The sequence below is a fragment of the Stenella coeruleoalba genome (assembly GCF_951394435.1).
Source record: "Stenella coeruleoalba genome assembly, chromosome: 7".
Lineage (NCBI taxonomy): Eukaryota > Metazoa > Chordata > Mammalia > Artiodactyla > Delphinidae > Stenella > Stenella coeruleoalba.
In genome coordinates, this window is record NC_137153.1 from 86,399,508 (window position 1) to 86,421,761 (window position 22,254).

Consider the following 22,254-nt stretch of genomic DNA (forward strand, 5'->3'; position numbering starts at 1 on the left):
TAATTTCATGCTTCAATTTTTGCTGTTAAATTTTTTCCTTTTGTTAATTGTCTTGATATTTTATGCCCATTCTTCTAATTTTGAAGAATACTGATTTTCTAAGAGTCCCTTATGTATTCTCTATGATATTCCTTTGCCTATTATATGTGTGGCAAAGATTTCCTGTCATTTGGCCTTTTACAAAAAGGTGCCTTTTTGTTACATAGAAGTTTGTTTAGGGTGCCTTTTGTTACATAGAAGTTTAATGATTTTGGGTAATTAAATTTCTCTCTCCTTCATTTCTCCAAAGTTTTAAATATATTTTCCTTTGGTACTTTATTCTAGTACTTTTTAAAAGTTTTGTTTTTTAATTTCACTCTTATTTTATCTGGATTTATTTATTTATCTATTTATTTATTAGCAAGATAGGGTAAGTTTATTTACTTGCCTCAGCAGAATTTATTGTAATGGTAACCCTTTTCTCAGTATTTAAAAATGCCATCTTGGGCTTCCCTGGTGGCGCAGTGGTTGAGAGTCCGCCTGCCGATGCAGGGGACACAGGTTCGTGCCCCAGTCCGGGAAGATCCCACATGCCCCGGAGTGGCTAGGCCCGTGAGCGATGGCTGCTGAGCCTGCGCGTCTGAAGCCTGTGCTCTGCAACGGGAGAGGCCACAACAGTGAGAGGCCCATATACCGAGAAAAAAAAAAAAAGCCATCTTTATCAATACTAATTTCTCATATTTATGAGTCTCTTTCTAGACTCACTGTTATGTTCTAAAGAAATTTTTACTGTCTTTTACTGTCCTCATACACACTATTTTATTTAGTTACTGTAGATTTGTAGAGTGTATTGATATCCACTAGGGCAAATTCCCTCTTACTAGCCTTTTCAATAATATCTTGGCTATTCTTTTATTTATTTATTTATCTATTTATTTATTTTTGGCTGCGTTGGGTCTTCATTGCTGTGCGCAGGCTTTCTCTAGTTGCGGTGAGCGGGGGCTACTCTTCGTTGCAGTGCACAGGCTTGTCATTGTGGTGGCTTCTCTTGTTGCGGAGCACGGGCTCTAGGCACACGGGCTTCAGTTGTTGTGGCTTGCGGGCTCTAGAGCGCGGGCTCAGTAGTTGTGGCGCACGGGCTTAGTTGCTCTATGGCATGTGGGATCTTCCTGGACCAGGGCTTGAACCTGTGTCCCCTGCATTGGCAGGTGGATTCTTAACCACTGGGCCACCAGGGAAGCCCATCTTGGCTATTGCAAATTTTCTTTTCCAGAAAAATTTTGCAATCAGCTTGTCAAATTTCATAAAAATTCTTCTGAGATTTTGCCTTTAATTTATCAACTAATTTGGGGGCAGAATTGACATTTTCGTAAAATCAAGTTTTCCCATTCAGGAACATTGTCTTTCCATTAATCCAGGTCTTTTACTATGTCCTGATCACATAGCTCTCTCCTAACATGTTAATGAAGTGCTTTTCATCGATATATGAATCGATATATATGTTGAACTCTTTTTGTATTTCTGGGATAAACCCTTCTTCCTCATGGTGTTTCATTCTTGTCGGTGCAGGATTGATTTGGGGTGATCTGAAGGGCTCCAGCTCCTGGGCTCCACCTGGTGGGTACTAGGCCATTCTTCAGGACTTTTGGGGATGGGTGTTGAAATAGCTGTGAGGCCCTGAATTCCAGGGCTCAGGCCTAGGCAGATCCCTATGGCAGCAGGATGATAGATCTAGGAATCTGGTAGACATACAATCCGTGTTCCCCAGCTATGTGGCTTTCTATCCTGCCACCTGAGGCTCTACTAGTTTCTTACTGCTCAGAGACCCTGAGAGAAGAGACCAAATGTGTATTAAAACAGTCTATATTCTCTCAGAATCCAGCAGTCTGTTCACTGACATGTCCTTTCTCTAAGCTTTATATTTATCTTTATGCCGTTTTAGATGAGGGTAAACCCTCAAATACAATTTTATTTTTATGAATCTGGATGGCTTTTCATACCAATAGACTTACAAATCAGAAAGCTACGTCCCGACTTTGGTCCGGAAAGTAAGCTCTTGAGTCTTGGGCACCAGCCTAGTTTGGAGCACAGAAGTTGTTTAGAGATCTCACTGAGAGTTGTCGAAAATAGAACTTGTGTATGTTTAAATGAAAATAAATTCTTAACAGCAGTGAAAATTCAGTGAAAGTGAAACCACACTCCCTCTTGGGTGGGACTCGAAGCCAGCCAAAACTGAGACTGGGACTCAAACCCATGGGCTTTGACTTGAAACCACCCGCGCCTCAGATTGGGGCTTGAACCCACAATCCCTGACTTAGGAGGGGACTCAAACCCACTGTCTTTTAATTGAAACCTCTCACCTGATGTCAGGACTTACTGAAGCTCAGGTCTTTTTATCTCAGTGGAGAAAGAATTCCGCCAGAGGCAAAGTGGCAGGCAAAGAGTGAGTTTATTAGCATAGGATGCTTTTGAGAAATGCAAACGGGTAGACAAGAAGGCTCTGCCCTGAGGACTGAGAGGGCTTTATTTTTATAAACAAAGGAAAAGTGGGAAGGGGAAGAAGACCACCTTCTTTCTTATTTATGGGCAAATATCAAGGCTTACATCGTTAGTTCCTCCTTTGTCCTATACGGTTAAACCGAGACTGTCAGGGCACTATTTAAATCATATGTGTATTAGTAAAAGGGTGGTAACATATACTAAAATATGATAATTCATCTCAGGTTTCAGTGTAATGTCCCCTTTCACCTATATTTCTGTCTTGACTACATGTAGAAATGCTACTCTTCAAGGACTATTAACTCCCTGACTTCATGTAACAAGATTCAGACCCCATATCTATGGTCTTTGCTTGTTTGTTTGTTTTGTTTTTTGTTTTGTTTTTCCAGTACGCGGGCCTCTCTCTGTTGTGGCCTCTCCCATTGCGGAGCACAGGCTCCAGACGCGCAGGCTCAGCTGCCATGGCTCACGGGCCCAGCCGCTCCGCGGCATGTGGGATCTTCCCGGACCGGGGCACGAACCTGTGTCCCCTGCATCGGCAGGCGCACTCTCAACCACTGCGCCACCAGGGAAGCCCATATCTACGGTCTTGTGGTCCCCCCAGTCATCTCCCACCCCCCACCCCCGTGGCATGCGGGATCTTAGTTCCCTGACCAGGTATTGAACCTGTGCCCCCTGCAATGGAAGCGTGGAGCCCTAACCACTGGACTGCCAGGGAATTCCCTATTGTCTTGTGTTTTAACTATCAGGGTTTGTGGCTTGAGTGTGTCTGGCGCTTGTATGCACCTGGTCTTCTTTCAAGGTAGTATAGATTGTTGCTAGGTTACTGGGTGTTTTTTCTTGAGTGGTCATTAGCTTACAACAGTCTCCCAAACTCCCTAAAATTCTCTTTCTGTCTTTAATTAGTGGGATTTCTTTTCTTTTTTTATTTTCTTAACTTATTTTTTGGCTGCGTTGCATCTTCTTTGCTGTGCGCAGGCTTTCTCTAGTTGTGGTGAGCGGGGGGCTACTCTTCACTGCGGTGCGCGGGCTTCTCATTGCAGTGGCTTCTCTTGTTGTGGAGCACGGGTTCTAGGCACACGGGCTTCAGTAGTTGTGGCACGCAGGCTCAGTAGTTGTGGCGCACGGGCTTAGATCTTCCCGGACCAGGGATCGAACCCGTGTCCCCTGAATTGGCAGGCAGATTCTTAACCACTGAGCCATCAGGGAAGTCCCCTAGTGGGATTTCTAAACTGACTAATTATCCTACTCTATCCCTATCAAGAGTGCCACCAGCAGACCAGAAATGTGGAGGAATTTCTGAAAAATGGTAAGCAAATGAGGTTAGATTGCTAGCAGAAACCACAGCTAAACAAAGTAAGAAAGGGATTACTGCAATAAAGGGAGTGGTCTGGGGGGCAAGCTCAGCTCAGAGGCAGCAGTTACAAGGAGCAGGAGGAAGGGTCTGAGACCAGCATCCAGATGACTGGTAGGGACTCTAATTAGCAGCAAGTGGGCAGGTCCAGGTAGTGGGCATCAGAGATAGTTGCCCTCAGACTGAGTTAGTAATTGTTAATTCTTGGACGGGAGACTAAGAGAAGTTCCTGGAGGAATGGGGGAGCCACCAAGCCCAGATGATATCATCTCAGTAACACCTCCAGCCCCTACATCATGATTCCTGGAGATGGTAAATGGAAACTGAATCCACAGACAGGCCAATAGGGAATCTTAAATAAGAAGATGAACCTACCATGTGGAATTATATGGTATTTGTCTTTTTGTGACTGGCTTATTTCACTTAGCATAATGCCCTCAAGGTTCATCCATGCTGTAACATAATGTGGAATTTCCTTATTAAGGCTGAATAATATTCCATTGTATGTATGTACCACATTTTATGTATCCATTCTTTGCTTAATGGACTCTTGGGTTGTTTCCTCGTTTTAGCTGTTGTGAATACTGCTGCTATGAACATGGTGTACAGATATCTCTTTGAGATCTTGCTTTCATTTTTGGGGGTTATACCCTAGAAATGGAATGCTAGATTGTATGGTAATTCTTTTAAATTTTTAAAAAAATTACACTATTTTCCACAGTGGCTGTACCTTTTTATATACCCACCAATAGTGCACAAAGGTTCTAATTTTCTACATCCTCACCAACACTTCTTTTTTTTTGATAGTAGCCATCCTAATGTGTGCGAGGTGGTATCTCATTGTAGTTTGGATTTGCATTTCCCTAATGATTAGTAATATTGAGCATCTTTTTATGTGCTTATTGGCCATTTGTGTATCTTCTTTGGAGAAATGTCTATTTAAGTACTTTGTCCCTTTTTGGATCAGGTTGTGGGTTTGTTGTTGAGTTTTAGAAGTTCTCTGTATATTCTGGATATTAATCCCTTATCATATATATATAATTTGCAAATATTTTATCACATTCTGTGTGTTGCCTTTTTATATGGATAGTGTCTTTTGATGCACAAAAGTTAAAACTTTTTGTGAAGTCTAATTTGTCTATTTTTCTTTTGTTACCTGTGCCCTTGGGGTCATATGTAAGAAATCATTGCCAAATTCAATGTCCTGAAGCTTTTGTCCTATGTTTTCTCCTAAAATTTTTATTGTTTTAGGTCTTACATTTAGGTCCTTGATCCATTTTGAGTTAATTTTTATATATGGTGTTAAGTAAGGGTCCAACTTCATTCTTTTGCATGTGGATATCCAGTTTTCCCAGTACCATTTGTTGAAAAGGCCATCCTTTCCCCATTGAACCGTCTTGGCACTCTTGTCAAAAATCATTTGACCATATATGTGAGGGTTTATTTCGGGGCTCTCTATTCTATTCCATTGGTACATATATCTGTCTTAATGCCAATACCACACTGTTTTGATCACTGTAACTTTGTAGTAAGTTTTTAAATCAGGAAGTGTGAGTCCCCCAGTTTTGTTCTTTTTCAAGATTGTTTTGGCTATTCAGGGTTCCTTGAGATTCCATATGAATTTTAGGATGAGTTTTTCTATTTCTGCAAAAAAAGTCATTGGGATTTTGGTATGAATTGCATTGAATCTGTAGATTGCTTTGGGTAGTATTGACATTTATACTCTATTAAGTCTTCCAATCCATGAACATGGGAAGTGTTTCCATTTATTTATGTCTTCTTTAGTTTCTGTCAGCAATGTTTTTTAGTTTTTGTTGTACAAATCTTTCACCTCCTTGGTTAATTCCTAAGTATTTTATTTTATTTTTTGATGCTATTGTAAATGGAATTGCTTTTGTAATTTCCTTTCAGATTGTTCACTGTTCATGTATAGATATGCAACAGATTTTTGTGTGTTGACTTTGTATCCTGGTACTTTCCTGAGTTCATTTATTAATTCAAACAGCTTTTTTTGTGTGTGGAGTCTTTAGGGTTTTCTACATATAAGATCATATCATCTGCAAAGAGAGATAATTTTACTTCTTCCTTTTCAGTTTGGTTGCCTTTTATTTCTTTTTCTTTTTTTTTTTCATTTTAACATCTTTATTGGAGTATAATTGCTTTACAATGGTATGTTAGCTTCAGCTTCACAACAAAATGAATCAGTTATATATATACATATGTTCCCATATCTCTTCCTGCTTGCGTCTCCCTCCCTCCCACCCTCCCTATCCCACCCCTCCAGGCGGTCACAAAGCACCGAGCTGATCTCTCTGTGCTATGCCGCTGCTTCCCACTAGCTATCTACCTTACGTTTGGTAGTGTATACATGTCCATGCCTCTCTCTCGCCTTTGTCACAGTTTACCCTTCCCCCTCCCCATAGCCTCAAGTCCATTCTCTAGTAAGTCTGTGTCTTTATTCCTGTTTCACCCCTAGGTTTTTCATGACATTTTTTTTCTTAAATTCCATATATATGTGTTAGCATACGGTATTTGTCTCTCTCTTTCTGACTTACTTCACTCTGTATGACAGACTCTAGGTCTATCCACCTCATTACAAATAGCTCAATTTCGTTTCTTTTTATGGCTGAGTAATATTCCATTGTATATATGTGCCACATCTTCTTTATCCATTCATCCGATGATGGACACTTAGGTTGTTTCCATCTCTGGGCTATTGTAAATAGAGCTGCAATGAACATTTTGGTATATGACTCTTTTTGAATTATGGTTTTCTCAGGGTATATGCCCAGTAGTGGGATTGCTGGGTCATATGGTAGTTCTATTTGTAGTTTTTTAAGGAACCCCCATACTGTTCTGCACAGTGGCTGTATCAATTTACATTCTCACCAACAGTGTAAGAGGGTTCCCATTTCTCCACACCCTCTCCAGCATTTATTGTTTCTAGATTTTTTGATGATGGCCATTCTGACTGGTGTGAGATGATATCTCATTGTAGTTTTGATTTGCATTTCTCTAATGATTAGTGATGTTGAGCATTCTTTCACGTGTTTGTTGGCAGTCTGTATATCTTCTTTGGAGAAATGTCTATTTAGGTCTTCTGCCCATTTTTGGATTGGGTTGTTTGTTTTTTTGTTATTAAGCTGCATGAGCTGCTTATAAATTTTGGAGATTAATCCTTTGTCAGTTGCTTCATTTGCAAATATTTTCTCCCATTCTGAGGGTTGTCTTTTGGTCTTGTTTATGGTTTCCTTTGCTGCGCAAAAGCTTTTAAGTTTCATTAGGTCCCATTTGTTTATTTTTGTTTTTATTTCCATTTCTCTAGGAGGTGGGTCAAAAAGGATCTTGCTGTGATTTTGTCATAGAGTGTCCTGCCTATGTTTTCCTCTAAGAGTTTGATAGTTTCTGGCCTTACATTTAGGTCTTTAATCCATTTTGAGCTTATTCTTGTGTATGGTGTTAGGGAGTGATCTAATCTCATACTTTTACATGTAGCTCTCCAGTTTTCCCAGCACCACTTATTGAAGAGGCTGTCCTTTCGCCACTGTACATTCCTGCCTCCTTTATCAAAGATAAGGTGACCATATGTGCGTGGGTTTATCTCTGGGCTTTCTATGCTGTTCCATTGATCTATATTTCTGTTTTTGTGCCAGTACCATACTGTCTTGATTACTGTAGCTTTGTAGTATAATCTGAAGTCAGGAAGCCTGATTCCTCCAGCTCCGTTTTTCGTTCTCAAGATTGCTTTGGCTATTCGGGGTCTTTTGTGTTTCCATACAAATTGTGAAATTTTTTGTTCTAGTTCTGTGAAAAATGCCAGTGGTAGTTTGATAGGGATTGCATTGAATCTGTAGTTTGCTTTGGGTAGTAGAGTCATTTTCACAATGTTGATTCTTCCAATCCAAGAACATGGTATATCTCTCCATCTATTTGTATCATCTTTAATTTCTTTCATCAGTGTCTTATAATTTTCTGCATACAGGTCTTTTGTCTCCTTAGGTAGGTTTATTCCTAGATATTTTATTCTTTTTGTTGCAATGGTAAATGGGAGTGTTTTCTTGATTTCACTTTCAGATTTTTCATCCTTAGTGTATAGGAATGCCAGAGATTTCTGTGCATTAATTTTGTATCCTGCTACTTTACCAAACTCATTGATTAGCTCTAGTAGTTTTCTGGTAGCATCTTTAGGATTCTCTATGTATAGTTTCACGTCATCTGCAAAGAGTGACAGCTTTACTTCTTCTTTTCTGATTTGGATTCCTTTTATTTCCTTTTCTTCTCTGATTACTGTGGCTAAAACTTCCAGAACTATGTTGAATAAGAGTGGTGATAGTGGGCAACCTTGTCTTGTTCCTGATCTTAGTGGAAATGCTTTCAGTTTTTCACCATTGAGGACGATGTTGGCTGTGGGTTTGTCATATATGGCCTTTATTATGTTGAGGAAAGTTCCCTCTATGCCTACTTTCTGCAGGGTTTTTATCATAAATGGGTGTTGAATTTTGTCAAAAGCTTTCTCTGCATCTATTGAGATGATCATATGGTTTTTCTCCTTCAATTTGTTAATATGGTGTATCACGTTGATTGATTTGCATATATTGAAGAATCCTTGCATTCCTGGAATAAACCCCACTTGATCATGGTGTATGATCCGTTTAATGTGCTGTTGGATTCTGTTTGCTAGTATTTTGTTGAGGATTTTTGCATCTATGTTCATCAGTGATATTGGCCTGTAGTTTTCTTTCTTTGTGACGTCCTTGTCTGGTTTTGGTATCAGGGTGATGGTGGCCTCGTAGAATGAGTTGGGGAGTGTTCCTCCCTCTGCTATATTTTGGAACAGTTTGAGAAGGATAGGTGATAGCTCTTCTCTAAATGTTTGATAGAATTCGCCTGTGAAGCCATCTGGTCCTGGGCTTTTGTTTGTTGGAATATTTTTAATCACAGTTTCAATTTCACTGCTTGTGATTGGTCTGTTCATATTTTCTATTTCTTCCTGATTCAGTCTTGGCAGGTTGTGCCTTTCTAAGAATTTGTCCATTTCTTCCAGGTTGTCCATTTTATTGGCATAGAGTTGCTTGTAGTAATCTCTCATGATCTTTTGTATTTCTGCAGTGTCAGTTGTTACTTCTCCTTTTTCATTTCTAATTCTATTGATTTGAGTCTTCTCCCTTTTTTTCTTGATGAGTCTGGCTAATGGTTTATCAATTTTGTTTATCCTTTCAAAGAACCAGCTTTTAGTTTTATTGAGCTTTGCTATTGTTTCCTTTATTTCTTTTTCATTTATTTCTGATCTGATTTTTATTTCTTTCCTTCTGCTAACTTCAGGGTTTTTTTGTTCTTCTTTCTCTAATTGCTTTAGGTGCAAGGTTAGGTTGTTTATTCGAGATGTTTCCTGTTTCTTAAGGTAGGATTGTATTGCTATAAACTTCCCTCTTAGAACTGCTTTTGCTGCATCCCATAGATTTTGAGTCGTCGTGTTTTCATTGTCATTTGTTTCTAGGTATTTTTTGATATCCTCTTTGATTTCTTCAGTGATCACTTCGTTATTAAGTAGTGTATTGTTTAGCCTCCATGTGTTTGTATTTTTTACAGATCTTTTCCTGTAATTGATATCTAGTCTCATAGCGTTGTGGTCGGAAAAGATACTTGATACAATTTCAGTTTTCTTAAATTTACCAAGGCTTGATTTGTGACCCAAGATATGATCTATCCTGGAGAATGTTCCATGAGCACTTGAGAAAAATGTGTATTCTGTTGTTTTTGGATGGAATGTCTTATAAATATCAATTAAGTCCATCTTGTTTAATCTGTCATTTAAAGCTTGTGTTTCCTTATTTATTTTCATTTTGGATGATCTGTCCATTGGTGAAAGTGGGGCGTTAAAGTTCCCTACTATGAATGTGTTACTGTTGATTTCCCCTTTTATGGCTGTTAGTATTTGCCTTATGTATTGAGGTGCTCCTATGTTGGGTGAATAAATATTTACAATTGTTATATCTTCTTCTTGGATCGATCCCTTGATCATTATGTAGTGTCCTTCTTTGTCTCTTGTAATAGTCTTTATTAAAGTCTATTTTGTCTGATATGAGAATTGCTACTCCAGCTTTCTTTTGGTTTCCATTTGCATGAAATACCTTTTTCCATCCCCTTACTCTCAGTCTGTATGTGTCTCTAGGTCTGAAGTGGGTCTCTTGTAGACAGCAAATATATGCGTCTTGTTTTTGTATCCATTCAGCCAATCTGTGTCTTTTGGTGGGAGCATTTAGTCCATTTACATTTAAGGTAATTATCGATATGTATGTTCCCATTCCCATTTTCTTAATTGTTTTCGGTTCGTTATTGTAGGTCTTTTCCTTCTTTTGTGTTTCTTGCCTAGAGAATTTCCTTTAGCAGTTGTTGTAGAGCTGGTTTGGTGGTGCTGAACTCTCTCAGCTTTTGCTTGTCTGTAAAGGTTTTAATTTCTCTGTCAAATCTGAATGAGATCCTTGACGGGTAGAGTAATCTTGGTTGTAGGTTTTCCCCTTTCATCACTTTAAATATGTCCTGCCAGTTCCTTCTGGCTTGCAGAGTTTCTGCTGAAAGATCAGCTGTTAACCTTATGGGGATTCCCTTGTATGTTATTTGTTGGTTTTCCCTTGCTGCTTTTAATATTCTTTCTTTGTATTTAATTTTTGATAGTTTGATTAATATGTGTCTTGGCATGTTTCTCCTTGGATTTATCCTGTATAGGACTCTCTGTGCTTCCTGGACTTGATTGACTATTTCCTTTCCCATATTAGGGAAGTTTTCGACTATAGTCTCTTCAAATATTTTCTCAGCCCCTTTATTTTTCTCTTCTGCTTCTGGGAACCCTATAATTCGAATGTTGGTGCGTTTAATGTTGTCCCAGAGGTCTCTGATACTGTCCTTAACTCTTTTCATTCTTTTTTCTTTACTCTGCTCCCCAGCAGTTATTTCCACCATTTTATCCTCCAGCTCACTTATCCATTCTTCTGCCTCAGTTATTCTGCTACTGATTCCTTCTATTTTTAATTTCAGTAATTGTGTTTTTCATCACTGTTTGTTTGTTCTTTAGTTCTTCTAGATCCTTATTTAACATTTCTTGTAGTTTCTCCATTCTGTTTCTGAGATTTTGGATCAGCTTTACTATCATTACTCTGAATTCTTTTTCAGATAGGTTGCCTATTTTGTCCGCATTTATTTGGTCTTGCAGGTTTTTACCTTGCTCTTTCGTCTGTAACATATTTTTTTGTCATTTCACTTTTTTTTTTTTGATGGTGGGACTGTATTCCTGTCTGCTTGTTTGGCCTGAGCCATCCAGCACTGGAGTTTGTAGGCCGTTGGGTAGAGCTGGGTTTTGGTGCCGAGATGAGGACCTCCAGGAGGCCTCACTCTGATTAATATTCCCTGGGGTCTGAGGTTCTCTATCCGTCCAGCGGTTTGGGCTTGGCTTTCCCACCACAGGAGCTCAGGCCTGACCTCTGGCCTGGGAACCAAGATCCCGCAAGCTGCATGGCGTGGCAAAAAAACAAAAGGAAAAGAAAAAGGAAAAAAGGAGCAGTACAATAACAAAGAATAAAAAAAAAAAGTAAAATTAGAAAGATAATAAATATATTATATATATTTATAATATAAAATATATTTTATATTATATAAAATAAATATATTTTATAAATATAAAAATATAATTGAAACAACTTCAACAAAGTAAAATAAAACCACAACAGAAAAAAGAAAAAAAAAAGGGGGGAACAAGCCAAAAGGAGCAGAACAATAACAAAATATAAAGAATAAAATTAGAAAAATAAAAGATTTATTAGAAAAAATAAAAATACAAACAACAACAGCAACAAGGTAAAACAGAACCCCAACCTAAAAGTAGAAAAAAAAAAGCGTTGGGCTTCCCTGGTGGCGCAGTGGTTGAGAGTCCGCCTGTCGATGCAGGGGACACGGGTTCGTGTCCCGGTCCGGGAAGATCCCACGTGCCGCGGAGCGGCTGGGCCCGTGAGCCATGGCCGCTGAGCCTGCGCGTCCGGAGCCTGTGCTCCGCAACGGGAGAGGCCACAGCAGTGAGAGGCCAGCGTACCGCAAAAAAAAAAAAAAAAAAAAAAAGCCTTGGCTATGGGCGGTGGAGTTTTGACAGGGGGGTGGGGTGGAACTTAGGTAGGGGCAGGGTTTAGGATGGGTGGGGCCTAGGTGGGGGGTGGGGCCTAGGTGGGGTGGGGTGGGGTGGGTGGGGTGACTTTCAAGCATGGGGTGGGGCCTCTGCTTAGGACCTGCCCGGAAGGGAAGAGGAAGCACATCCAAAAGGGGGCTTATGGAGTGTGGATTTCCGGAGTTAGAGGTAAGGCCCTGGGTGAGGGTTTGTGGGTGGGGTTTAGGCCCAGCATGGTTGGAGGGGTTCTCAGAGGGGCTACCTCTGAGTGTAGAGGTAGGGCCCTGGGTGAGGGTGTAGAGGCACAGCAGGAGGGAGGCTCCGAGGGCAGAGGATTAGGCCTGGGAGCCCAACAGGCTCCCCGGTGCCTAAGTGGACAGGGAACGTGTTGGCTGTGTTCCCTTCCGTTCCTCTGCCCCCCAACCAGGGTCTCCCCTGTCCCCGCTGGACCCCTAACCGTGGGTGGGTCCCGCTGGGTGTAGGAACTCCTCCCCTCCCCCAGCCACCTCTCAGGGGTGCCTGTCCCGTAGGTCCGGCCTTTACTTTTGCTCCGCCTTCTCTCCCTCCCACTCCCTCAGGACCCGCGTGGCTGGAGGGGGCCTCGGTGGGCAGAGGATCAGGCCTGGGATCTCAGCAGGCTCCCAGGGGCCCAAGTGGGCATGGGAAACGCTGGCCATGCTCCCTTTTGATCCTTTGTGCTCCCAATGGTCCCTTCCTTTCCCCCCTGGGCATGGGATCCCTTCCCCTACCCCAGCCGTCCCTCAGGGGCCCCGGTCCCATCCCGCCTCCACTTCTCCTACCCCCTCACTCCCCCCAACGCCCAGGTCCTACCCGGTTGCTGGGGGTTCCTCCCATTCCCTTAGGTGTCAGTGGTCCCCCACCAGTGCCTGGTAGGTGCCCTAGTTGCGAGGAGACGCGAATTCCACGTCCTCCTAGTCCGCCATGTTGACTCCGCCCCCCACGAAAAAACCCTCCTTGATTGTATTTCTGCTTGCGATTCTCTACTTAAACATAACAAAAATGTTCCTTTTTTTTTTTGCGGTACGCAGGCCTCTCACTGTTGTGGTCTTTCCCGTTGCGGAGCACAGGCTCCGGACGCGTAGGCTCAGCGGCCGTGGCTCACAGGCCGAGCCGCTCCACGGCACGTGGTATTCTTTCCCCACCAGGACACGAACCTGTATCTCCTGCATCGGCAGGCGGACTCTCAACCACTGCGCCACCAGGTAAGCCCCAGGCAACTATAACTTTTGACAGGTCCAAATACAAAACTGATTTATTTACAGTGTCACCGCTAGGTGGTGCCACCAATTAGTGAAAACAATGGTTGCTGTCATGGGACAACCGAAAACCACTTGCAGCCAGTACAAGCACAAGTTTGTGAGCTTGTAGGGAACTTGTGTGCCCTTGTGCACTTGTGTATAAGCGTGTGCACACACAACTCTTGGTGCATGAGTTTGCTCTCAGTGCAATGTTGGTTTACAAGTGTACACATGTGTGCATGTGTGCAAGTCCATGCAGAGGTCTGTGCACCCTGGAGAGCATGGGCATGAAGCTAATGATATGAACTCCAAAAGTCCTGACCCATCAGCCGTATGTATTGTCTGGAACTCTGGCCCCTTATCTTGGAAGGCTGTTTGTAGAGCGTGCAGAAACCCTGACCCTAAGGGAGAAATACAGCAACGCCACAGGACAGCTTTTCTGAGGCAGGGAATCCCTAGACACAGCCACACATCCTCTAAGGTCATCAGTCCTGCAAGCCCTCCAAGGAGGTCTCAGTCACTTGTGACGTCGTGGAGGACCGTGGTCTCAACACCTTCCCGAGTGCCCAAAGCTTCAAATCAAATGCCCACCTTGGGATTGTATCTTCTGTCCAGATGGGGAGTGACCCTGCACTTAAGAAAATAAATGTGTGTGTATGTGTGTGTAGGATGGGGGAGCTCCCCCAATTCCCTGCCCCCACCCAAAGTCATCCAAATCCACACACCCTTTCCCTGTTATCTCTGTGGACAGTCCTCAGCTGATCTCAGCTCTCACTCTGGAGCCCCCCTCACTCCGGGAATCGTGCTGTCTTGATTATTTGCGGTCTAGAATAGCCCACAAAGCTGGGGTACCTTAGGCAAGTCCCCTCCCTCAGTTTCTCTGGCTCTCAGTGAGGGCTGGGTCTGTGTGACTCCAAGAGGCCCTTAGTGCTGACTGGCGTTCTGCCAGTTGCAGGGCCCTGCCCCCCTCCCGTGGCTGGTGTGGGGTGGGAGTCTCCTTGGAGAAGCTCCCAAGAAGGAGAAAGTTCTGTTTGGCTTCCTCCTCCTCCTTCCAGCACACTTCCCTCCTTAACAGGCCCCCAGGGAAGGCAGCTGGGCTCGCAGGCCTCTAGAAGCCACAGGAGGGAGTTCTCACTTGAGCATCATTAAAAGTTCAAGTGGCTTCCTCCCTCCACGCCCCCCACCCCAGGGTGAAAGCCCCAGGACTCATTAGACCCACTGCCCCCAGAGCCCAATTTGGTTGAAGGGAATGCTTGGCTTTTCCATCCAGAGGAGCTTTGCCTTAAGGGTTTGGGGCTTCCCTGAGAGAGCTCATCTGATTGAGGTCAGAGAGGGAAGGTCCCCAGAGGTCACCTCTTGCCCTGGCACTTTTCCAGAGGAGGAAACAGGCTGCAGGGGAGGGACTTGTCCAAGGTCCCACAGAGGTGGGCTCACTGTGGAGGGCCCCCAGGCATCCATGGTCTCGGGATGGAGATGCAGAGCTGGGGCTTCGGGGAGGCCCTGCCACGTGTGAGGAAGAGCTGTGAGAACAGTCCGACAAGCCCACAGCAGAAGGGGCTGCCCAGGGAGATAGTGGACGTCCATCCCTGGACATGTGGGTGGGATGGGTAAGTGCTTGTCTAGATGAACAGAGGATTCAGGACCAGGAGGGGGAAAGGGATGCGAAACTGCTCAGGTCCTGCCCCCTCTGTAAGTTCTCCCCCAGGCAGGAATGGCGTGTCACAATTGCTGGGCTGGGGTGGCGCGAGGGCCTGCCGTTTATGGCCAGTTGAGCCTGTTGGTTGGAAGCCAGGAGGCTGGCACTGGGGCCTCTCTGACCTCAGCAGCCTCCTTCCTGCCTCCTGAAGCCCTGGGCTAACACCCAGACCCTCTTAGCTCCCAGATCCAGTAGGACCGAGGACGCAGAGACAGTTGTTCATCTTCCCTGGATGATAAAACCCTGCCTGCGGGGCCTGCCTGAGCTCCTGAAGTGTGGGACAATTGCACGATAGAACCTGACTAGTCCAGGAGGCCTCTGTGGGCTGCAGGACAGGGAGCCGCAGACTCTCAGATGGCACGAGGTCTCCCAAGTCGACTGGTGCAAACTCTGCTGCCTTAATATCAGTGGCAAATGTGTCAGGACCTGGTTTAAGTGCCTTATAAATCTTAACTCCTTGAATCCTCAGAAAACCCTATGTGGAAATATGCTCTAATGAGCCATTTTACAGATGAGGAAACTGAGGCACAGAGAGTTTAGGAAACTTGTGCACAATCACAGGGCAAGTGAGTCACGTGGTTCGAGAACCTATGTGCTGTGCTCTCAGTAAGAGAGGAGGGAGCCCAGGGAGGGGACAGAGCTGGCCCAGTCACTTGGCCAAACAGCAGGATTGGGGGCCTAGACTCTTTATCTCCAGCCTCTGGCCCCTCCCCACCCCGCAGCCCCTCCTTTCAGCTCCTCTGTCCCGACCAAGCCTCGCTGTGGGCCTCCCCAGAGCTAACAGTGGCCAGGCCTCCCCTTGGCTGGCAGCTCCAGCCCAAAGAGGCTGCACCCACATTCCCTGGCTGCTCTCCAGCCCACAGGAGCTGAGAAAACAAAGTCCAGTGACTGTGAGGGCTGAGCAGAGGCTGCCGAAGGGGAGGAAGCAGCGAGGAGCCACCGAGCGGAGGCCGCTGTCAACTCCCAGATGCTGGGCCTCCTGGGGAGCACGACCCTCGTGGGCTTGATCATAGGCGCTGCTGTGGCTCTGCTGTTGCTGCTGCTGCTGCTGGCCGCCTGCTTGTACTGCAGACAGGAGGAGACTGACGTGGAGAGGAACCACCCTGCTGCAAGGAGAAACCGAGTCCGGTGGGCCCAGCCTCCGATCTCCTCAGGCCGGGGCCACCTGGGACGCTTACACCATATCCGTTATTCTGGCCGTGTGCCTCACATGCCCCATGCGACCCTCCATCACCACCATCACCTCGCCCACCACCATGCCCACCACGCCCACCAGGCCCAGCGAGGCCGCCGCTGATGCCTGGATGGCAGCCTGCCCCACCATCACCAGGATGCGGGGACCCCGAGGTTCCCGTGCAGAAGGGCACCTCTTGGCGGTGAACGTCGGGACCTGCCTGGGCTTCATTCGCCTACTGTGCCCCGTGTGCTACGGAGGCGGAGGACTGAAGAGCTCCAGGGGTGGCCCTGACGGGGCTGAGAGCAGGGGTGGTGGTGGTCCTTCGGGGGCGGACACCACCTTGTGACTGTAAGTCCCAAGGGGCACCAGAAGTGACGGCCAGTCTGGTGCAGGTGCACAGGGGTGTGGGGATGCACAGAAGGTGTACCCTGCTCTCTCCAAACAACCAGGCCTCTGGCCAGGGCGGTAGCTGGGAGGTGCCCTGGTAACGCCCTTTCATTTGCAGAACGTAGCTTGAGGCTGCACAATCAAGTCAATGGTGCCTTAATACAAGAAAATAAAAACCACTAAGAAGCTTTTGTGAAGAGGCTCTTGATTGTAACTCAAGTGGGAGGGAGGGAGTGGCCAGCCCTTTGTCTGCCTCGCCCAGGACCTTCCTCTCCGGTGGGACTGAGTGCCTGGTGCGGGCCCTGCAGCGGGGGAGATTGGGCGGCTCTGCAGGGCTCTGAGGACAGTAGGTGAGAAGGCCTGGGGCCTGAGCTCTGATGAGGGGGAGGTTAGGGTTTGCAGGCAGCCCTGCCCAGACAGAGAGAGGGGGAAGAAGCCGTCCAGGCTGGCCCCTGGGCTCTACCTCCAGGGCTCTCTTCAGTCCATCTCTAGGGCAGACTGCGCTCTGGAACTGCAGAAGCCCCCTTCCATGGGCTGTGCTGAATTAATGTTTCTTTGGTAACTGGGTCAGGGTTTCTTATCCAGGCCTTGAGTCTCCAGCCAGCCTGACCCCTCCCGTGCTTGGGTGTGGCTGGCGCTGTGTCTGGGAGGGAGGGTGTGGTGCTGGGTGGCCTTGGGAGAGTGCTCACCTCAAGGGAGTCTCAGTTTCCTCTTCCCTAAAATGGGATAGATGACAGAAACATCTTGCCAAAGCCTGGAGGCCTGTTCCCAAATACCCCAGAACAGCTGACGGGATTCCAAAGTGAGGAAGGAAATCTTGTTCTGAGGCCTTCCCTGAGGAAGGAAGTCCTGTGAGCCAGGGTGGGAAGTGGAGGGGAGAGGCTTGGGGGCCAGGCCAGGTGGTGGGGAGGGGCTGGAGAACAGGCCAGAAAGTCCCGGGGCCTGGTGACTGACTCACTGGAACAGAATGTCCTGTTTCTTTTCTATTTCCTGGTGGATTCTCTGTGAGGGCTGGGATGGGAAGGGATGGAAGGGGGAGAGGGAGGCAAATTCACACTGAGAGCTGGACTAGACTGCAGGCTTGGGAAAGTGGATCAGGGTCTATGGTGCCTTTTGAATCCGCCTCCCCTCGCCTCCCCCTATGGCTGCCCTGAGCTCATCTCCAGCTTGGACTCCTGCTGCAGGCCCTCTGGGCTGCCTACCTCCAGCCCTGCCCCTTTGTGAAGCGTCCCCACACTGTAGCCTCCTCACTGTCCTTAGAACAAAGTCTAAAGACATTGTTGGCCTTCTGGTTGGCCATTCAAGGCCCCCTGGTCTGTTTTGTGCCTACTTGTGTTCCTTTTGTCCTATCCGCACTGCTCCAGTCCTCAGACTCAGAAAACCCTGCACCTTCCCTTCTCTGTGTCTTTGCCCAAGACGAATTTGTTACTCACTCCTATGGGTTTCCAATTTATTATTATTATTGTTGTTGTTGTTATCATTATTTCTCTTGGCACACTGAACACACTCTCTTTCCCTAGAGATTTACGGCAAGATTCAAAGGCCCCTGCCTTCATAGGACTGAGAACTCTTTGAGGGCTCCCCACTGCCCAGGGTGGGACCAGTCCACACAACAGATGGTCAGGAAAGATTCCCAGAGCTTCACGCTCTCTAGAAAAGTAAATGTGCTTGGAATAACCACTGCCAGAAGCTTGGGGCTTCAGGGACACCAGGTATAACAGTAGGACCCTGCAAGGATTAGGCCGTTGAGCTCCTGGGGCCTTGTTGAGGGAGCTTGTGTTCCTACCCTATCTCCCCAGTGTTGGGGGTGTGTGGAGGTCTGTAGCCTGCTGGCTTGGACCATGCCCCCCATCCCTCTGCGGAGCCCCATGTCAGCCTTGGCTGGCCTGTCTTTCCTAAGTGTGGCTTCGAGCATCCTCTGGGAGAACCAGGATGCCTGCCATCACCTTTTCCCTTTTTAATATAAGTGGGATGTATGGGAGACTTCCCTGGTGGTCCAGTGGTTAAGACTCTGAGCTTCCACTGTAAGGGGTGCAGGTTCGATCACTAGTGGGGGAATTAATATCCCACATGCCACGTGGTAAGGCCAAAAGAAAATAAAAATATATGTATATGGAATGTATGGGGCGTGGTCTTTCTTCTGACCAGTAGACAGTGATGGATGCTGGGAGGACAGATGTGTGTCTAAGTGGTAGACATCTTTGGGAGCCCCACTGCATCTGGGGCTTATAGGCAGGGACTGTCTATCATAGGATTACAAAAGTCACAAGAAGAGAAAATACCTGGAATAAACCCTTAGGACAAGCAGTTCCCCTGGTGCCCTCCATCTCCCAAACTGACTAATTGATTTTGGTAATTCAGTCTGAAACCACAGGCCCCACAGATTGGCTCATCATGTTTCCTGTCTCCTGCTTCTGGTCGCCCCAGCTAATACAAATAATTCAAAGTGTCCAGCTTCCTGTCACAGCCCCCACTGGCTCCAGGCTCCTCCTCTGTGTAGGTGTCCGGTCATCTTAGAAAAGGGAAGAGAGAGAATTTAGCAGGGTATCATTTACTAGGAATTGTCACTCTCCCATTCTGTGTGTAGGCAGTTTCCTACAACTAGTACCAAAGAAAGTTCACTGGGCCTTGGAGAAATTGACAAGGACCCAGGCTGTGTATCCCTGGGCTAGGCCTTGGCCCTCCCTGGGCCTTTGCACTCTGGTCAGTAAAACTGTAGAAGGAGGCAACTGCTCTGTGGACTGGTGGTACCTAGAGAGAGCATCGAACTAAGAGGAAAGGGAGGAAGCCCCTCCTAGACTATTTGGTACTCTAGTTATCACTACTAACTAGCAGTAGGCCTTGGGCAGGGCGTTTAACCTCTGTGACTATGGGCACTGTTACCTCTGAAATGGAGATAACATCACTTCGCAATGTTGCTGGAACCATGATACTAGACAGTGCCTGACGGTGTCTAGTACCTGGAATTATTGTTTCTCACATACCTTTTCTCCAAGGTTGGGTAAAGTGAGGCTAATAACCCGGTCTACTTTCCGGAAGTGGTGGTGGTCTCAGGAGGTGTTGGCTGTGGAAGGGCTGTGACCGAGTGACAGTCAGGATGGAGCCCCTTCTGGCAGACTTACTTATGGCCTGGGCCTGGCTCACCCCCTCCCCTGAGTCGATGAAGTGGACACCCTGGCAGGGAGCAGGGCTGGAGTGGCATGGGTGTGCATGGGGGGTGAGGTGGGGTGAGTGCAGTCACCAAGGGGGCCGGCAGCTGTGCGGGTCCTGGGCCCTCACTCACAATTGGAGGAAGGAATGCAGGAAGTGCTCACAGCCGCTCAGATATCTCAGAGCCTCGTCCCAGGCAGGACCAAGGCTGCAGTACCCTGGGAATGAGTGTGCCATGGCCTGGCCCCTGGGGTGGCCACCGGGCCAGGAGCCCACGGCACTGCGTACAGCCAGAGCTGTCCCTCGCGGAGCCCAGGGTAAGTTTTCACAGCACGAGCAGGCAGCGAGGAGGGCTGCCTGGAGCAGAGGGGAGGCTGGAGCAGAAGACCGGGGAGGGGGACTAAGGAGCCCACAGTAGTTACTGAAGAGCTCAGATATCCCTCCCGGAGCATGACCTGCCTTATCTCAACAGCACTCTCCCAGCCCGTGCAGAAAAGGAGGCCGAATGAAAGGGCACTTGTTTCCAAGCAGCACTCCCTGCATCTGGCCCAGAGCTGCCATTGCCTCCTCCCCACTTTTGTCCCTGCCCCCAGCACAGGGCCAGGGGTTTGAGAGGCAGCAGATAGGCTGATTCAAGGACTGGCCCAAGGTTCCTCCAGGGGAGGAGCCTGGGCTCATCTCGGATCCACAGGACGGGGGGAGTATTTTGTCTTTTGTCTGAGTGTACAAACACTCATGAACTCCATATGCGTCATCAGAGGGCCGGGTTAGTGAGGCTCCCTCTAAGCAAAGTCTTCTGCCTTCTCCTTCCAGCCCCCTGCATCCAGGGAGTCTTGAGCTCACATCTTTCAGGACAGTGCTTCTTCCAGAGCTGCCAGGGGAGTTGCCCATGGCTCTTAGAAACCTGGCCCGAGGCTTAGAAAACAGTGACAGAGACCCCCTGAGATCGGAGTAGAGCCATGTGGGGCACCCAACGGCCCAGAGGGGGCACCAGCCAGGGCCTCAGACCGATATCTTCTTAGAAGACCATCGGGAGAGCAGCTGGAGGAGCAAGGGTACCTGCTATCACCAAGAGCCCCTCGCTTCGGATGGGGAGCTAAGGTCTGAGACGCATCCTGGGTTGCTCAGTGGGTCAGTGGCCAAACGGGGCCATGGAAACGGCAGTGATTGGAATTGTGGCCGTGCTATTCGTGGTCACCGTGGCCATCACCTGCATCCTCTGCTGTTTCAGCTGTGACTCAAGGACCCAGGATTCTCAGGGGGGCCCACACCCCAGCTTCACGGTGGCCACGTTTCGCCAGGAGGCTTCTCTCTCCACGGGGCCAGGTCACCATGTCCAGCCAGTGGCGGGTGTCCGGGACTTCTGGACTTTCATGTGAGACCTACCAGCCCCCAGGATTTGCTCTGCTGGTGGTCAGACTCATCTACCCCCCCGGCAAGCCTTCTCTGTTGACCCACTCCTTCAAGCCTGGCATTCCTGTCCTTCCCTGCCTGTATCCAGAAAACTCCCTGTCCCATCCCATCCCAGCTTGCCGTGGCCTCCAGTCTGGGAGATCCATGGTGATGGGGCCAGGTGGGAGTCAGCTCTGACCCCTGAGAGCTCAGCTGGACCAACCCACAGGATGGGGCTTAGGAGAGGTCCGGAGCTTGAGTGACCGGGCAGAGCTGGGTGGTATGGTGGGCCAGCTCTTCTGAGCTTCACGGTGAACTGAAATATCACTGGACTTTATAGTGAACAGAGTGTTGGTTAACTCAAGTTATCCCAGGATGCCTATGAAACTGGTTCTATTGCCACCAGAGGAAGCAGCGCCCTCAGTGGACAGTTTTACAAACTTATCTGTTCCTCTAATTGAGTCATTTTGCTACTTGCCTGTGCACATCCTGCAGAGCCCACCCCTGAGATCTGCCTCCTACCCGTTACCTGAAATCAGCCCTGAAATTCTGAAACCAAAGTGATGCTTCCTGGGAACTGGCAATGTATTTTATAATTGAAAATGCATATCCTTTTATGGGTCTCCCAAGAATCAGGGTTGGGGAATCACAAAAGGAAACAGAAGAGAAAAATAGAGTCACAGAAAGTACAAGATGTTTTATTAACAGGAAAGCCAGAAAGAAGACTTTGAAACATATTTTGAATGAGACTTTATTACTATATTCTTATAGGTCACTTCTATTCTTAGAGACTAAGTGACCTGTGTCACTCAGGAATGATAGAAAAATGATAGAACTCCAAATGACAGAACTGAAAGTTAATTTTGAATAAGTTAAAATGTTATGTTATATTGACAGTATGTAACAAAGCTCTTGTTTGCATCACAAATAAATAGATGTTCAGTTTTTATTTATAGAAAATCTGTTTTCTCTGTACCCATGAAATAAATGCCGGGCCATATTTAGCATATGGTTTGAAGGCTGCAGAATTCTGAGTCTCCTGACTCATGTCTCCAGCCAGCCCTGAAGGAATGACTCTCCCAGGACCTGCCTGTTGAAGGGGGCAGGACTGACCTTGCGAGGAGGTCTGGCCTCTGAGGGTGCCCGGATGGGCCACTCTGGCCACGGAAGGACTCTCAGAGAGAGAGGCTTAGGGCTGCAGAGGTGCAG

At 46.9% G+C, this 22,254-nt stretch overlaps 1 protein-coding gene and 1 long non-coding RNA gene across 2 annotated transcripts; both read left to right on the plus strand.

The window, feature by feature from the left end:
• Positions 1–12,111: 12,111 nt before the first annotated feature.
• LOC307188744 lies at positions 12,112–15,900 on the plus strand. Its single transcript, XR_013829049.1, has 3 exons — positions 12,112–12,173; positions 13,034–13,207; positions 15,796–15,900. It is a non-coding gene; the product is annotated as an uncharacterized lncRNA (long non-coding RNA).
• A 3,985-nt stretch (positions 15,901–19,885) lies between these two features.
• On the plus strand, positions 19,886–21,977 carry SPAAR (small regulatory polypeptide of amino acid response). The gene is made up of 2 exons (XM_079926282.1): positions 19,886–19,970; positions 20,467–21,977. The coding sequence occupies exon 2, from the start codon at positions 20,805–20,807 to the stop codon at positions 21,030–21,032; it is 228 nt and encodes a 75-aa protein (XP_079782408.1). The 5' UTR covers positions 19,886–19,970; positions 20,467–20,804; the 3' UTR covers positions 21,033–21,977.
• Positions 21,978–22,254: the final 277 nt, after the last annotated feature.